The 19,020-nt window shown below is 41.3% G+C and overlaps 1 protein-coding gene across 1 annotated transcript in view; it reads right to left on the reverse strand.

Moving 5' to 3' along the window:
• Positions 1 to 19,020, reverse strand: part of cdh4 (cadherin 4, type 1, R-cadherin (retinal)) — a 74,772-nt gene that overhangs the window by 40,367 nt on the left and 15,385 nt on the right. The window contains exons 3-4 of the mRNA XM_083972716.1: positions 7,770 to 7,925; positions 3,056 to 3,200 (exon numbers count right to left, since the gene is read on the reverse strand). Coding sequence (XP_083828842.1) covers positions 3,056 to 3,200; positions 7,770 to 7,925 — 301 coding nt within the window. The remainder of the gene's footprint in view (positions 1 to 3,055; positions 3,201 to 7,769; positions 7,926 to 19,020) is intronic.

The raw sequence follows: 19,020 nt of genomic DNA on the forward strand, positions 1-19,020 counted from the left end.
CTCTTACACACACACACATAGAGAAACCTCATACTCGCTCATCCATTTACACGCGCACCGCAACATGCTTTCCTATATTGTTTACAAATCCCCCTGAGATAAAATTGTAACAGAACAATATCAGCGTGCTGTGAAGACAAACACGGGTCCTCGGGGTCTGATTGTTAGAACAAGAGTTCTTCCAGTTGAGACGTGAGAGCTACTTGCACATTCTGCTCTTGTGCCTCGCTTGGCACTGACCGCAACTCTGTTCCCTGATTTGGAAGGAAGGTCTACATCTCTCCATGCTCTGCAGAATCTGATAATGATGCATCCAGCCAAGATACTGTAGGACAAATATCTCATGAGGTTGCCCTTGTCTGAACCGACGGAAATAATAATAAAAAAAAATCCAAGTTATGGCAAATTCACACCTCAAAATGTTGGTTCAGGTCTGAGTTTACTTAAGGCCACTGGAAGGGAGATTGAAAAATAAAGGTGGAAAAGATGAACAAAGATGGAAAATAACACATGTGATTGGTTGAACTGAGACTAAATTCTCTCAAGGCCAACGGGGCGACGTACACAGATGAACACCATCTAAAAACCTAAAGGGTCTGAAAGGGTGTATTCAGACCTGGCTCGTTTGGAGCAGTTGTTCCGAAACAGGGAGTGTTTGACCCCAAACAGCGGTGGTGCGTTTGGGCAGATGTGAACACAGCAATGGCAATCGGATACAGGATAAAACAAATGGGCTGAATTCGCCTCAAAGGGGTGGTCTGGTCTCAGCTCGCCTCCGTGGAGCCCTAGTGCGGTTAGCTTGCAGTGAAAACTTAATCAACTCAGCAGCTGACACAATTGACTCAAAAAAAACACACCAGCCACACACACTGTTTCATGGTTGGTGTTTTTCCTTGGTAAACTCCTCCTCCTTCCAGGCAAGATTTCTGACCAATAAGAGAACAGCTGGCTCACGCATGGCATTGTCGTGGAAATTGCTACAAGATTTTACTACAACCTCTACAAAGACTACGTTGCTACTTATTACAATGATAATACCAATCACAGTAAATTTTCCACCACAGCTTTTATTTACAATTTTAGACTGCTTGGGGCCGTCTTTGCTGTTACCTTGTGAACACAGTTGACCCAAAAGAAAAATGCAACAATTGTATTGTATCGGACCCTGAATCGGAACAAAGTGAACGACCATAAGCAAAACTGCAATGTCAAAGTTATTAACAATAAAACCTTTTACTGTATCTGTTCATGAATCGAAAAGAGTCATGTACTGTAAGCGGATTTCATGCTCCCATTTACAGGTATAAGTATTTAGGGCTTAACCAATGGGAAGTGATCAGAGTGCAGTTTGAGCTCCTCTAACAGAAGGCAACAACACTGCCTGTTCACTTCATCGGCCATAATACAAGTTCTGAGCTTGTATAGGATGAATCTGATACGTGCAAATGCAAAACTTTTCTTTTGCTCATCACAAAATATTAACCACAAATACTTCTTCAGGCTGTGGCTGCTTCAGGCCTCTAATAATATTCAAATTAAAAGATGAACATGCTAAATTACTGCTTTTGATTGAAAGCACTCTATTTTTCATGAGTGGTCAAATGACTTTAACTAATCTAATAATCTCATATAATAAAAATGAGCACGGTGGAGTTAATGCTGCTCACACACCAGAATGTGGTGATAATGCAATGAGCTGTTTGCCAACTGCCAAAAAATATCAGTAGAAGCCAAGGACTGTGTTATATTATTATCTATAGGATCTGTTGGGGATTCAACGTAGTTCCTGGTGCAAATGAAGACAGTTTTACCACTTTTGAGGGCCTTCATTGAACAAATTAGTGCAGATGTCACCTGAAACATATCTCACATTTTTATGCAAATGATGACAACCAATGAATGTCAACGTCAAAGTCACAGCACACGTGTCTGTGACTTGAGAGGAGTGCATAATAATTTGTTTTGTTCAGTGTTAATGATTCGGAGCAAAATGAGCAGGAGGAGGCTGCACTGAAAAGCTCAGAGTGACTCGTTTACAAAAATGGGAGAAATGAACAGACTGGGTCATTTTAATCTGCATGAACTGAGCGTTGGTTTCACACTTGTGAGGTGTGAACCTCAATTTGGACCTGAGCTTTTGGATCCAGTGGACCAACACCAAGTGGAGTGTTGTTTTCATGCCATTTAATGTAGTAAGTAACAATCATGAATGTAATATTAAATAAGACCTGTGTATCGACCTAATTAATTACAGTGTAATTACCTATGTAACCGTATGTAATAACATGTACTTACATTGTAAATACATAGTGTATTTTGGTGTACTTACAGGTCCTTGTTACACTTGTAATAAGAAATGCTTGTGCAAAGAGAGAGGCCACTTTGGCATTTCTTATTACAAGTGTAACAAGGACCTGTAAGTACACCAAAATACACTATGTATTTACAATGTAAGTACATGTTATTACATACGGTTACATAGGTAATTACACTGTAATTAATTAGGTAGATACACAGGAACAAGGACCCCTTAAAATAAAGTGTTACCCAAATCACCATCATTTACTTTGTGCTGATCACTCCATGATTAACTTTGTGATTTGTGATGTCTTCACAGAGTTTTCCTTTGTTCCATGGATTTACTCTGCAGCAGGTTTTTAAAGTCTCACACAGTGGACACTTAAACCAAATCAGGACAACTGCAACCCCCTCTAAAACCCCTCATCATCTCCTCTCGGTTGCTTTGGATAAATTACCACTTGAGCCTCATCTTAGTCTATATTTCTTACATTAAATATGGTGCATCCAGAGAACTGCCATGTGTTATTTTTGTACTGAGGGAAACTTAAAAACATGATGATGGACATCAAAGATAATGATACCGCTGGAAGGTGAAAGTCTCACTGAATCTAAATATGTGTATCATGAATCTGAGGAGAAGCATCTTAATTGCCTCCATGAGCTCACAGCCACAGTTTTAGCTCCAACTGTTTTGTTTTTTTGTGTCTTTGAGTGCAGACTTTATCCGTCATGGTAGAAGTACTGTAACTCTTACCTGGTTTGGAGCCTTCGGCCACAGAGCCGTTGTACACTTGATTCTGAAACTCGGGTCTGTTGTCGTTCATGTCAATCACGTAGATGTACAGGTCAATTGGATTCTCAACCTGGTTGCCATTCATGTCCACTGCGTGGGCTCGCAGCTGTGAATATACACAAAAGCACAAAGAAAGGATCATTAGCGCTGAATGCTGTGAATATTAGCTCCAAATATAGCTCAGCTGACAAGAGGCTGCGGGGTTGATTGATATGAAACTCTGCAGTCTGCTGTGTACTCGAGCACACGGCACAGCCTTGACTTTATTAACTAGCAACTTCACTCAACTGGCAAATATTCTGTTTCTTGCCTGCCAATGGGGCAATGAGTATCCCGTTGGTATCTTGGCAAGGACCACAACAACACAGAAAGGGGCAAAGTAGTGAAATGTTCCAGACACACAAACAACACCTATTTTGTTGTTAGCGCAGCCAGAGGCCTAAGGAATATCAGAGAGGTGTTGCTGCTCAAGCTGTGGCTTCTTTTTGTTCGGGGAGAATGTTTGTCTCGATTTGTTTTGACAAAACCAGCCATTTGGATGGATGTCTCCGAATGATGAGCTGTTCCTTGACAATTCACAGTGTGAGAACAGAGAGTGCAAAAGACGGAGAGATTGAAGAGACGGGGGGAAAAAAAGCGGTGCGGGGGGAAAAGTCGAAATGAGATGGGAAGGAGAGGAGGAGAGTGACTGAGCCTTGTGCAAGTAAATGAGAGATGAAAACACAAAGAGGCAGTGTGAGGGTGTGGGGGATTGAACAGGGAGGACTGACAAAAGCAATCATCATCTACAGTGGGATGTCTTAATCTCCACTGCTGCTGTTACACACCCTCTGCTCCCCACCAATCCCCGCTAATGATATCTAACATAACGCAAAGCTTTGTAATAGCCCTGGAACCAAACCGGCACTGTTCACTGTGACTTACATTACTCTCATTCAATTGCCTAGAAATTCATATCCTCTGCAGAAATGTTATTCAATCACGGCCTGGCTTGGTAAGAGGAGAAGGGCTCTTATTCTGGCTAAAACTGACACGCTGGCAGCAAAATATTTTGTCTGCCACTACACAGACGAGGGGGGAATCTGCCTGCCAGCCCATTTACAGGAAGTCGTGATGTATTGTGGGGGTGACATGAAAGATTGAATGGCAGCACCTGCCTTCGCCACAACAAAACTAATCATGTCTCCTTTTGTGCTTGCCTGTCAAGGATGTATCAAAACATACCCAAACACACGCCCGCTGGAGCATTCACACAGGCATCCAAACACCAATTCAGACACATGTTTATGCATATCAACATGGATACTGACACAAGTGCACAAATACACACTGGGGAAACACACACAGCCAATCAAAAGAGCCCTCTTTAGCCACTTAATGATCCTCAAGATGCTAGTTTTCCATTGGCTGAAGCACAGCAAACAAACATGAAGAGGAGACGCTATAAACAAACAAGCCCAATCTGTTTTCTCAGCTGTGAATGTTGCACACTTAGGGATGTGTGACTGAGTGTGTCTGTGTGTGCGTGTGTGTGTGATGATGACTGTGCAGTTCAGTTTTTGCTAAGCTGTGGGTATTTTTGTCCTGAATATTTTATTTATTTATTGAGATAAACAATGTGTATGTCTCAGACGTGTTTGTGTTTGTGTTTGTGTTTGTGTTTGTGTTTGTGTGTGTGTGTGTGTATGTGTGTGTGTGTGTGTGTGTGTGTGTGTGTGCGCGCGCGCGCTGGAGCATGTCTATGTTTGTCTGTGTGTTTGTGAGCTCAATGGAAATGGAGGAAATAGAAATGTGACCCGAGGTGCATGAAGAAGTGTGTGCTGCACAGACGAATGCGTGTGTGTGAACCGACATCAGTATTCTGCAGGGCGAGCTTTAGCATGACTGGACCAACCACAGAGGAGAAATACAGTTTGTATTTGCCCCATTGATCTCCTTACCCAATATATATACCCCCACTTGTCCCACACTTCCAGGAGGCCCTTGACAATTTTGCACACAATTGTCTGTGGAGTTTTCTTTTTTTTTTCTCTGCTGAAATGTTGCACATAACACTGGTGTTCCTGACTGCCTAGCCACTATACTGTAAAACTACAGGCATTTTCCACACAAAATGCTGTGACTCAGTGGTTTCAACAGGGATTTTGATTGATTAAACGTGCCAAATGTGCTGCTATAACTATTCATATTTTTTTTTAGCCAGGCTCAGCACGGCACCGATGGCCTGTCAGTCATTTGGCCCAACACTCAACCAGTGAAATACTTTAACCATTACTGGATGGATTGCCACAAAAAGAGATAAAGACAGATTTCTAGAAGATGTCATGATCACCTGATCTTTCCCTAGTGCAAACAGCAGATCAAATTTGACACCAATTTAGTGTTGAAATGCCTGCTAGATAAATTGGCACAAAATATTGCAGAATACATCATCCCCAGACGTGTCCTATAATGGATTTTGAATTCAACATTTGTTCAATACTTTTGTTTATAAGCAGATGTACTAAAGTGTCTGCACTTTGTTTTGAATGCTAAATAGTAGATATTATGCAAATAAATCCAACTTGAATTATCCTGTTTGCATGCTGATGTTAGCATTTAGCTCAGAGCAACACTGTGGCTGTAAGAACAGGCCCTACACTAGTGGCCTCTTAGTCTTTCTGAGTAGAAATAATCAATACCCTTATTCTATCATTCTTAATCATCTGTATTTATTGGTGAATACTTGTGGCCAATTGAAACCAACCGCCTAACAGCACTATTGGCGGCTTGTGATCGGTGCATCGGTGTAAACACACACTCGCTCACTTCACCCCGAATTACATGGATTCATGCAAACTCGTGGGAAAAAAAAGTCCCAGACATTCATATATATTTGTTCAATTTTTGCTCGTGCCCTGCTGACTCACAGAAGCTCACTCTGACAAAACCGAAGCTCAGGCTAACACCCACTCTCCTCACCTCACAGATCACTTCCCCCTGGTGCTAGTCTGACAGAAACAGCAGCCTCGTCTCTCTTTTTACTTGAACCCAAAACTAACAAGCAAAGTTTGGCCTGCGAGAGCACAGCAGCTCTGGGAACTTCTTGTCAAGTTGAAAGAAAGTAAGCATTGGACTAAATTTCCCCTGGGTCAAACTGCCTACATTCTCCTACACTGAATCATACATCACATCACAAGCAGCATGGGTCCACGGGAGCCTAAATGGCAGCAGCATTCAACCTTAAGTGCCCTCAACCTAACATGCCGTTTCCACTACAGGCAGTGTCAAAAAGGAAATGTTTACAGAGTGGCTGTCCTTTCCCAGGGACCAATAGCCTATCTACTCTATTGATCCCAGTTTGCTGGTTGAGTGTATGGACAGACAACAAACACAAATGCAGCAGCGTCCAGAGCCTGAACGTAGCGAGTCAGGGAACAGGAGACTCATCTAAAACTGAGTGGAACACATGCACAAGAGTATGAGACGAGCCAATCAAGAAGACAATCATTTAGAGCTTTGTGTTTGTTTACAGTCACTGCACGTACTCTGTGTGTTGGTGTTTATAATGAGTGCATATTGCTGAGTGTATGCGCTGACAGACACTGAAGAGATCCACTCTCCTTTATTCTACCCGTCCTCCGAGACAGGAGCATGCCTCTGAATTAGCTCTATCAGCAGCGCGGCAATCTATCATGCTGACAGTCACGCAGGTGTTGTGAGTCTGACACCGGCGCTCACTGTGAGCCGAGGTGTTAGTCTTTGCTGATATACACTGAAACCTGTAATGTGTGTATATTAACCAATGGCCTATTGTTAACACAAGTCTCATGTGGTGTGCATATTTAATTCACACATTCACGGAGCTGTTTAACCCAAGGTTTCAGAGGAACCAGTCTTGAGCTCAACCCTCCAGTTTCTTGTCTGTGTGTATGTGTGTGTGTTTGTGTGTAAGAGAGAGAAAGAGAGAACGAGAAAGAAATCCTATGGGCCATAAGCCGGCTAACTATACAGCTGTCAGCCCACACCTTTGAACAGCACAGCTGCAGAGTGCATGAGGTGAGAGTGCAACAATGTGTGAGAGAGGTGGGGTGGGCTACAAGAGGGCAGCAATACACGGAGACACAGAGACACACACACAGACACACACACAGAAATGAGAGACCTGACACATGAACACTCATCATATATCAGCATTCGATTTGGTCCGTGTGCACACACACACACACACACGCAGCTTTGCGGTCACACAAGCGTATGCAGCCACTCGAAGCTGCACCTGCTCATTAGCTCTGATTGTAAGAACAAAGACAACAGTTTTCCTGCACTCCACTTTGGTCGTCTCTCCTCTCTGTTCTATACATCCTGAGCTGCTCTGTGTGCAGCTAAACCCCAATCTACATGACAGCTGAAGTGGCTGTGTGTTTCCTCAAGGCATCCTTCATTTCATTGCTGGCTTTCGTATCAATCAGAGCCTGGAGAGGCTGGTGTGAAGCCACCACACGGAGGCCAACGGAACAACAGGTCTTCCGCAATGTGGTTGGGATTTGACAGACAAGCATTAGTGTGAGCATGAAAGGTAGATGGAGAAGAGAAAAGGCAAGGCACATTTCCACAGGGATAAATGGAGCGTAAATTGAGTTAGAGGGGAAAGAGAAACAGAAACAGACAAGACAGGCAGTCGTTTCGTCCTTACATGGAAGGAGGCTCTCTCTTCTCTGTCCAGGGGTTGGGTGACAAACATGTTGCCACTAATGGGATCTATGTTGTAGATGCCACTCGGGGGCTGATCAGCGCCTGCTCCTGTGATGCTGTAGCGGATGCCAACATCTTTGTCCTGATCGGAGCGGATCTGAAGATACAGAAAAAGAGAAACAAGTTCAACAGAGAGGAAAATCTGTTTTTTTTTTTTTTTTTAGCCCCGGCTTTTGCTGCATTTTTACCAAAAGACACAGAATGTTCAGAGCATGGTAAATGACATAAATCATCGAAATCACATTGTGAAATGAAAAGTCAAAAAAATTGGACAGAAAGTACATTAGATGTTTGATAGATACTTTTCCGCTGCAGACACTTGAAAATGTACGGCATGAAAGGTGGAAATCGAAAATTGCATAATGTGCAGAGAGGGAAATGGATCCACTGTCAGAAGATTTTGTCCGACCTGTTGAGTTTCTGGTTTATTTCACCTTCATGACAGTTTCTCAGTAGACCTTGAACAGGTGTAAAAGGACCTTACTGTCAGCTACCTGCCTGGATGATGTGAAGCTGATTTCTCATCTATGTCTGACTGGGGTTTAATATCTCAGCGCGCCTGTTCCATTTTTAACACTTGGCTGTTTTTTTTTCCACTCGCAATTCAAAATGTGACATTTAAAGTGTGATATATTGACTTTGAACAAGTTTCAATATGAACGCCCCCACATCCACAGCAGTAAAAATATTAGTACTTTTACTCAGAACCTTGTTGACTTTAAAGAGGACAAAAGGAGGAATAGAAGACAAAAAGGACTGTAGTATTTCATCCAGACGCATTGATTTTCACTGGGCTCCTATTGGATTCTACTGTGTCATTAAACAATGCAGCAACATTAATTAAACATTTGTGGAAATTATGGGTCTGAAAGTGTTGCCATCACAAAGTGGACACACAAAGCGTTTCACCTCTGCACCTAACTTATAATCAATCAGCTGGATATATTAGGTACTTCAGAGTACTGTACTGCTTAGTCCATCATTTATTCAGTCATTGTAGTGTTTGTGTGGGTGTTAAAAGAAAACAGGGTTTTAGCATTTGATTGAGAGTCAGATCAAAAGATTGACACCTCATGGCTACTGAACAGCCTGCACCTGGTTACTTTAGCTTGGTGTAAACTGTCAATCCTACTGCGATTATTTAGGAAAATACGGTATAACAGAGTCTCCTACTCCTACTTCCTTTACAGCTGGATAATATAATGCGTAGGCCAGAGCATCTCTAGATCAACTATACAGTACTATCATATTGCAATATGATAGCATTTTGATTAATTAAAGCTGCAGCAGAAATTAATAATAAAGACTTGCTTATATTTGCACACACAGTAATTAAATAAAATATAATCCTTCAGCCCACCAAATTAAATGATCACTGAATTCTGGTCCAAGTCATTTCAGTGGTGTTAGTTTGATCATAGGCAGAAATACAAGACGCTGGCACTTACACATACACACATGCCAAGTCAAATTAACATTATAGTACATCTTTCTGCATTTTTCATTTTGTTTGTTTAATCACAAAACACCACCAGTGATCATTCAGTCAGTAATTAGATGGAGACTAGATTAATACCAGAGAAAAAAGAATGAGGAGAAGATCTGAGGCTAAAAGACTATTCAGGGCTAAAGCCTTGCCTACATGCAGTCGTAATGTGAATACTTCAGGAAAACACTTATTAAATTACTGCATTATGGAGACACTATAAAATGAACTATAACAAATGTTTCTCTCCTGTTAAATATTTAACTATGATGAGATCAGTATTAAACAATGTCAACAGATGTCTGCTAGTCTTGAGCTGTGCAGTTCAGCAGTGATTCTCTCTGTTTGGACTGTTTAGCCTGAATAATTTAGGGCCATGAAGTCATGAAAATATGTTTTATTTCACAATAAAAAAGATCCAATTGGAAGAAAGTCAAACAAATAAAGATAATTTTGTGAGGCAGATGTAAATGCTTGCCCCTAAAAATCATCCCATGACCACAGTGATGAGTATCTCTACTGAGTATTTGTTAAATAATTGTTCTGACTTCTGAAAAATCATTTTCCAAAGACATCTGTTAATAACTTATGTTAAATGGCCCTAATACTGTAATTGATTTTGTTGTAGTAAATTAGACAGCAACCAGCAATTAGTTATACAGACAAATAGATAAATCTGTTATTATTTTCACAATAGATTGTTTTTGTTTTCCAAATAATAAAGAGGTTATACTCAACAAGAGCTAAATGTGACATATTCAAACTGCTTGTCTTATTATATTCATGGTGCTACTGCATGATGACAAGTATTGTGTCTCCAGATCTGAGAGCTAACGACCATTAAACATTTTCATTTGTTGAATAAAATGAAACAAACTCTAGATGCCACTCATGTTCATAAAAGGCTTGTGAATCATGGAGCAGTCTGAGCTGAGTGCCACATATCTACACATCACCTTTTTGTGGACTTCACCCTCCGGTTCTGAACCATCACAGTGATACTTTTTTTTTTTAGGGGACTGAACCATCACTATGGTTACAAGTCAGAGTGAATAATCACAGAGTCAAATGGAGAAAAAGGAAAGGCTTGACTCTTTTTTCTCTCTCTATCTTTCTCTTCCCCTCATATGCAATTTTCCTGGTCTGTGGGGCTGCAGATCATGCATGAAAATGAAATTACTTCATCCGTTCAGCAGTGACGGCGGCTTCTGCATAAAACATCTCTCTGTTTGAACATGATACCCTCTCTCTTAATTTCCAACATGGTCCTCCCACACCCACAGTGTAGCACTCCACTGTGAGCTTTCACAGCCGCAATTTTCATTTCCTGAGCTCACTTCACTGTGTGGATCCTATTTCTGTCTGTGAAGCACGGATCAGGACCCATGTGGATCCATATGTGGATCCTGTGGGTCCAGAAGTACGGTATTGTATAACTCCTATCAATCAGTAGTGCACTGTACTTTACATCGAACCACGAAGCATGACGATTTTACTGTAAGACTAATTAAATGTATTATTCACAACACCTACCATCTGTCAATCAAAGCCAGTTGAAACTGTGGCATAAATAATAATGTAATTTGATCATTCACCCTCATCATCAGTGTGGAGTGCGCAACAGAACAGCTGGATTATGCATTTCAGTAATGAGAACGTGCTCGAGAAATCCTCTGTTTTATCTGTGAAGGAGACAAACATGTTTAGGCTTCACTGTTCAAAACAAGAAGAAATGAACTGAGGCGCACCATGAAGAGTCCCATCTGCTTCAGCTGCAGGAGCATGCAAAAAAAAAAAAAAAATAAGAAGAAGAAGAAGAAAAAGAAAAAAGAAAACTCTACCACCCTACAGTACATCTGCCATTTCTTCATGTAAGAATTTCCTGGGTGGATATGAGCCTGCTCATGGCCACTCGCACGCGTGTGTGTGTGTAGTGAAGTGTTGGACAGGTAAGAGATTCTCTTATGTGTGCACCAAAGCGCGGATCAAAAGGACCAGCTCAGTTCAATAATTCACAAGGTCGGTCGTCATGCGAAAAACACACATATGAAATCCTCACCTGCCATGGGTTTCTGCGTCTGCATCAGGACGTCTGCTCAGTCACTAAGCGAGTGAGTGTGTGTGTGTGTGTTTGTTTGTGTGCAATCTGTCTCTTCACCAGAACTTCAAAGCAGACCATGTGTAGTTGGTGTAATAGCCCCAAGAGGAGACAAAGGAGCTCTAAAATGTCATGCGGCCTGTGCTTCGATGCCTGTTTAAAATTCCACATCAAGGCCACCTGAGACCTAATGTCACATTCACCAGTGTCTCTTAATGAAGAGTCTTTATATCAATAAATTGAATAAATGAAGAAGCATGGCTTGTTAGAGTCTTGGGAATCCAGTGAGTGACAACTGTTAAATTGAGCCATTTGAATTGAATGCTAATGATAAAAGCTGGGATCCCTTTCCTTCTCCTTTCCCTCTCTATATATCCATCGCCATCTTTCAGTCTCCCGCTTGCTTTAGTAGCTCCTGGCAGATAGAATGGCTACTAATCACACTAAAAATAGCGGAGGAGAGGCAGATGCAAAGGACTTAACTGGCTGTCTGTCTCCGTCAGATCAGACCAGACATCAGATAAGTGACCTATTTGTAGCTCTTTGAGAGTGATTTCCTTGATTACTGACAACTGCTGGGACCCTGTGGGACAAGCTATCAGCGTGAGAAGAAAGATGGAGAGGGATGGAGGCAGGGAGACACAGGCATCGAAAACAGTGGGGAATTGGGGAAAATTAGATGAAGAATTAGTGTTCTGTTAAATCTCCTCAGGGTGACGCAAGGCACACAAACAGATAGAGGGAACGGAAAGGAAAGGAATACATTTCCATTTATTGAGCATAGCGGTTGGCTGACTAATTAGCGCACTGTGAAGTTTCACTCTGTCCAAATCTCATTTAATTGATCCAACCCTGTATGATCACCCTATCTGCATAAATAGTCTGATGCCTACATAAACAGGGATTAATTTGCTGTTTATGCGATGGCACTATGTGTTTCATGTTGGACTTATTTCTAGCGATGCTGCATAATGAACAAAGCAGCTCTCTTCCATGCAAAGGACAAGCATGTGTGGAGTTGTACTTCTCTTTCCCCTGCAGTATTCTGCTTCCAGGAAACAACAATCATTCAGCCAGGAAGTTATTAAAGGACAGTGTGCTGCAGGCACCCATGGGATCATTAAGGGTTACTATGTGCTATGGGCTAATGTCACACAATAATGGGAATCTGTGGTTTACACTCTTTGATAGCCTCTTTTTATATCTTGTCTGTGCTCCGTGGTTCAGGCCTGTGTTGTGGTCCTTTGACTTCACACTCTCCGTCTCTCTCTCTCTATTTTATAGCTCTTTATGGGCTCGGCCACCTCACTTTGCCTTAAAGGCACATCAAACACCCCCCACAGGTTACACAGGAGCCACACCAGCAATCCAGGAGATCGTTCAAGACCACATATTGATTCTCGCAATTTACAAACACTCACCTCACTATTATCAAGAGAACAATGCTGCCTGTTGTTGCCACTAATGGTCACTTTTTAAATTGATCAAAAGCCTCAGGAAACAGAAGTGCCCTCTACTGAGTGTTAAACGTGAAAATGTCACATATGTATGTATGGGCACTTACAGTCATCTAGGAAGCTTCATGACTGCAAATAAACAGCCAGTTCGACCAGATCCTGTACAGTGACGCCACTATGAAAAGGTCAGATCTTTAAATATGAACTGTTGCTTTGTCTCCTGTTTCTGGTCAATGTTTGTCTGAAAAGGCTTCAGTGAGAAAATATCATGAAGTATTATGCTGCCCCCTCCCCCTGGACCTCTCTTGCCAAACACATGCACCGATCTGTCCGTGTTCAAATCCTCAAACCTCATTGTACTGCTTTTGATATGTAATAATGTTGTTGTCTTGTATAGCTTTAGTATGTTTTATGATCATGTTATCATCGTTATGAAAAGTGTTACATAAATGAAATATATTATGTCTGTATTAATAATGATCATTATGAAAACAAATGTCAGTTTGCTTTAAGCTTTTGAGTAATGTCAGTTTGAATGTCATGTTGAATTAACATTGACATTATATGTAGAGCTTTTCCTCTACATTCAAGCATTCTATGATTACAGTGTACTTAATCATTAGAAGAATAAGCACAAGTCTGACGTTGATTACACAATGAGTTGTTTTCTGTAATCTAAAATGAAGTCCTATGTGCTTAGTCAGTGTTTCAAGCTGGTTTAAATCAGAATTACATGTTCCTCTGATGCCTGAAAAAATGTGAGTTTACCAAATTTAAGAAAACAACTGTGGTGAAAATAACGGGTTACATTTACCCTTGTTACTGTAACAAAGTGTTTTTTTTTGTGAACTCAGTAATTTCACTCTAAACACTCACTTTGCCAGCTATGATTAACCGTGTGAGAATGCAAATTAATGAGAACAAATGAAAAGGCAAATCAGCAGCTGCAGCAGAGTCAAAGCTGCTGGTGAGTCTGTAGCATCGTGGTCTAGTAGCTGCTGACTGAAGCTGCTCTAAATACTGTAGTCACTGACAACGGTCAAAATAAGGTTGCATCTTCCTCATTTAATCACTGATTTACTGCACCCGTGACCCGGCGACCACACCAAGTGTCTCAAATCAAACACACCAGCCAGGTAACATCCCCGACTGGTGCATGTTTTGGTCTGGCTCAGTGCTGAAAGCTGAGGTACTGATGCTGGATTCTTCAGCTGTGACTTCTACATTGACTTCTACTGTCAGTGAGGTGTTCACCGCCTCTCTGCTGCTTTTCATCATCCGTGCGGTGACTGCAGAGCTCAGTGAGACCAGAGGGGCTGCTTGGACTGACTGAGTTTTGCACTGAGAATGAAAGAGCAGAGAAGCTGGATTTAGAGCAGACTGTGTGGGACTTTGTGGACTCAGAGTAATGTCTGGACAGTGTGTGTAGAAAAAATGACTGATTGCAGACTGATTGAACTGTGGACAGCATCAACAACTATTGTGTTGCCAGATAACGTAGTGCTTCTCCATCTTTTTTGCTTTTTTGCTTAAAGCAGAAGTAAGTGGTCCGGTCGTTTTCGCTAATGCTGCGTTCCAGGCAGGCTTTTGAAATCGTAAATTACAGCTTCAAGTCACAACTTACGACTTTTGAAACTTACGCGTTTCAGGCAACCCACTCGTGTTTTTCCGACCTGTTTTACCGGTGAAAGTCACTATAACGGCCACTCGTAACTTCCGACCGGTGAACTCGTACCAGATCGAACTGGTACGACTTGACGGTCGGAAAGTTACGAGTTTCCTTGAACGCACCATAACAGTCCTCGTCCCTACGTCACCACATTCACGGCGTTCCTTGGCTGCACACACAGCCCTGCATGCCGTTCTCTCTCCTCATTGGATAAAAACTGTAGGATACGATAAATGTTTTCTCTTCGGCTCAGAGCAGAGCAGAGGGACTGAGAGACCCGTGTTACGGTCCAAACACTCTATGTAAGTGATTGCTGTCGGAAGATATAACTATTTAAGACTTATATTAACACAAATATATCACTTACTTCTGCTTTAACTCCATACAATTTGGTACAAATGAAGGACATTTGTACCAAATTTGATGGAATTTCTTAAATATTTGTGATAAAAGGATGGACGTAGGAACAGACAGATCATATAGTGCCTCCTGCCACAGCTGTCAGCACATGTTTAATTTTGGTTGGAGATTCTGTGTGTTTGAGTCTGTGTCTCCTGAACATTTAAAACCTACTGTAGGTGTTGAGTACAAAGCCTGATATATAATCAGAGCAGACCATGTGATTCATACTTAATGTTACAATAACTTACATAAATATCACTAAATAGAAAGCTGGTGTACTCTGATCATATAGCATATGCTTACATTTAATGCAATTGCTATCATTGTCCTATTTCTGGTGTTTCCGCTCTATAACTGTGTTCTTCTTCTTAATCCTAAAACAATTAAGATAAGTCTAATGGAGCTCTTTGTAAGTTTTGCCAACGTTAGAACAGCTGTTCACTTACCAGTCTTATCAGGGGCTTCAGCCATCGTTACGTTTACAGTGCATGAGGTTATAATTCGCCCTCCGAGCAGCACGACTTTATCCAGATATTTGGCAGATGCTGTCTTAATTATGGTTGACAAATATGACAGCTAAAGCGTGACTGAGAGGCCGCCAGAAGGGTTCAGTCATGGCCTGTCTGTGCCCTGAGTAGTTGTCATCACTTCCTCCCATAATGCATCCCAGCATGGAAATGCCATTAATTTGCCTTTACTGCATATTAACCATCCTTGTGTTGTAAATGTTTTCCATATTTGGCATCTGGTGCTATCAGTGACATTTATTGTCTCATCCAGCAATATTATGTTGGTTATGCTGCGGTCTCTCTGTTTTTTCTTACACTCCAATGTTACTGCGCATATCAAAAGAGCTATTTGTGGGGTTTGCTGTTGATATATAGCCAATGTTAAGCTACTGTATACATAGCAACAACTGTTTACTTACTTATTGCAAAATGAACATCAAACTTCATTCTTCTACTCAACATTAGCTCTATACAGAGAGAAACCTTTCTATTTCCATCAGTACAATTCCTCCAGTCTACTGAAGTCTGCTAACAGCTCCACTGTCAAGTCACTGTTGTGTCCAGTCTGCCCTGAATGAAGTAGGTATAGTAAGAGCTGGACTTCATGTTTTAGAAATGGCTAAATCCTTGGAAAGACCAGGGAGTGAGCAGCTTTTAATGCTAATGCTGTTTATGAAATAAATAAAACTTACCAATGGCTCCTATATGCAATAATGTGTGAGAGAGTGATAAGAGAAACCGAGACAGTAGTAAAACCTTATTGCTTGCTGAGACAAATGTTACTCGTCCCATCACATGGAAAACACAGACAACACAGGAATGGTCAAGTACTGTATGGTTAATATGCAGCAGGTAAATGCAACAAAGACAAATTAATAGCATCTCCATACTTAGATGCATTATGGGAGGAAGTGTTGCCAACTACTCAGGGCACAGACAGGCTATGACTGAACCCTTCTGGCTGCCTCTCAGTCACGCTTTAGCTGTCATATAGCTGTCAACGATAATTAAGACAGCGTCTGCCAAATATCTGGATGCCTTGAATAGAAACTACTTACTGACTGGATGCCTCATATACTCAGAGGCCTGTTCTCTTTTTAGACTGTCTCCCTCTGCGAACTGTCTGCACATGAGACATAATAATAATAATATGGTCATTTAGTGGAGCTTAAAGCGTGATTTTGTTACCATCCAAAATTTAAATAACTGCTCCGAGTCAGCATTAGTGTGCGATGTTGTTCTCTAAGCACCTGATGAGAGAATAATCTGAAAATCTGTGACATTTTTAAACTGGCTTTAAGAAATAACCGTATCTAATTTGCTTTCTGATGCGCTCACTTCTCCCTCTTTAAATGGTTCAGATTTCCCTCAAGTAGTGTGAATTTCCAGTCATTTCACTGAAAGCTCATTTCTATTTGCTTTACTGTTCCTTTTTACACTGCTGCCTGTCAACTTGGGGGGAATTGCTGGCAAACTATTTAGATGTTTTTAAAATATGCTGTTAGTTTCTTCTTTTTTTTTTCTTGAATGTTTGTATGACATATTCACATCAGGTGTGACACCTCAGTGAGTGGGTTTAAAGAAAGAAAATGAGACTGTGATGCTGGAATAGACATCTGATTTTCTAATCCTGAGTAGAGCGACAACCTGACTTCACAGTTTCTGGGGTTAAAATATTCAGATCAGCGAGTAAACCTTTGCTTTTTGTGGGGATGCTGGAATGGTTGCTAATATGAGTCACTGTGAATGGGTGAATTGCTATGTTAAACAGTATTATCAAAAGGATCTGTGCATCTGAAGACTACACAAGCATCCTTGAAAATCGCTGTGTTTGATAATGTCTCATCTCTCCCTGCTGTTATACAGTATCTGTTTTCTCTTTGTTGAACATGAGGGAAATGGCAAAACTACATGCTTTTTAACTTCCTCTTAAATTTCAGTTTTGCATTGCTTTGATCCCTCCTGCTGTGTGCTTGTCACTCTTCAAAGCTGATGTGCCCTACTTTTGATGGGTAAGAGGAATTCAAATAGTCTGATAGCCCATCCACACAAACATCCAGTAAAATGACATAGGAGGAAAGAGGAAGCGGAGGATGAAAGAAACAGAGAGATGAGCTGACAAAATGGAAACAAAATTTCCAATTAGGAAAAATGTGATACCTCAAGTTTTTGGCAGCCCTCAAACTTCCCTTCCTGCAACATACAGCTAGAATTACCACCTTGTAAGACTGTGCCTCTGCCAACCAGTCGAGCTGCTGTTTACACCCATGTCTGTCCAGACTCACACATGGTGAGGATTTTAATACAATGTATAAAATGTTTTTTTGTAATAGTGGCAAAAACATGTTTTGTGACCTTGACCTTTGAACTTTGACCATGTTAAGCCAGTCAAGTCAAGCCAGTTCATCTGTGAGTATAAATGACACTTTTGTGCCAAATTTGAGGAAATTCCCTCACAGCATTCCAGACAGACAGACAGACGTTTGTCTGTGCGCGCATACGGACAAACAGATTGATGGACGGAAAACCCAGAAACTCCACGGCTGTCGCCAGCACAGGGGCATAATAGCAACCTCACACACAAGAGTGTGGTGATAAAGAGCAGTAAAAGCTGTCAGTTTAGTGGCATCATGAGAAGTGAACGGTGCGGATGGTTTTAAAAATAGTCACACAGGAGGTCTGTGAGAGAGAAGCTGCAGAAAGCTCAGGTTTAATATCTCTCAAGTGAGAGCCACTGACAGCCACCGTCGCATACAGTTATCCTTGATACTCATATGAACAGCTGCATCTGCGGCAGGGAGGCTGGTCCATTATGGATCTGAAACTGAATGGGAAATGAAGCACGCTCCATGAAGCTATGAAATATGTCTTTTTTAACCTAATATACCTCCTTTTCATTTTATGTGCTCTCCCATTCTGTCTGTGATTGTGCTGGTATATCAGTTTGTCTGTCTCTGTCCGTCTCTTTGCACTCCCTCCTCCCATTTCTCCCAGTGGGAAAAAAAGCTGTGAGAGTCCCATCAATACAAATGAGTGAGAGTCACCACCTGAGGAAAGCTGGTCTACTCTGGTCCTGACACTGTTATTCAGCCATTCCTCTCCACTTTCTAACACGGTCAATTGAATTGAATCCTCTGAGTTCCTACGGTTTCCTGAGGTAATGTTTCCATGAAGTGGATTCAGGTTTAAAGATAACAGGGTAAGATTTTTTTTTTTTTGCTCGACAATTTAGGGAAACAAAACTGAAACCTTTTAGGAATAATGTTTTTCTCCCTCCAGAGGAGCTGTTTTAATGTGATGTATAAGAGGAAAAGACAATCCAGTTATAGGTGAATGTGAAAAGAAGGAGGAAGCGTAGAGGAAACATCTGAGAAAGCAGAGGCATTGTCAAGCAATATGTCTTTTAATTAAGAGCAGAAAGCATTCTGAACGCCGGCAGCATACCCAATACATAACCTTCAAATGAAAGTGTTTGGCACGCTTTTAAAAAACAGATATGAAGTCTTTGGAGAATAAATAAATTTTTCATCCTGTGCTGATATGGATCACAGATATCTGAAGGTTGTTCCTC

Source organism: Trachurus trachurus, assembly GCF_905171665.1.
Source record: "Trachurus trachurus genome assembly, chromosome: 5".
NCBI lineage: Eukaryota > Metazoa > Chordata > Actinopteri > Carangiformes > Carangidae > Trachurus > Trachurus trachurus.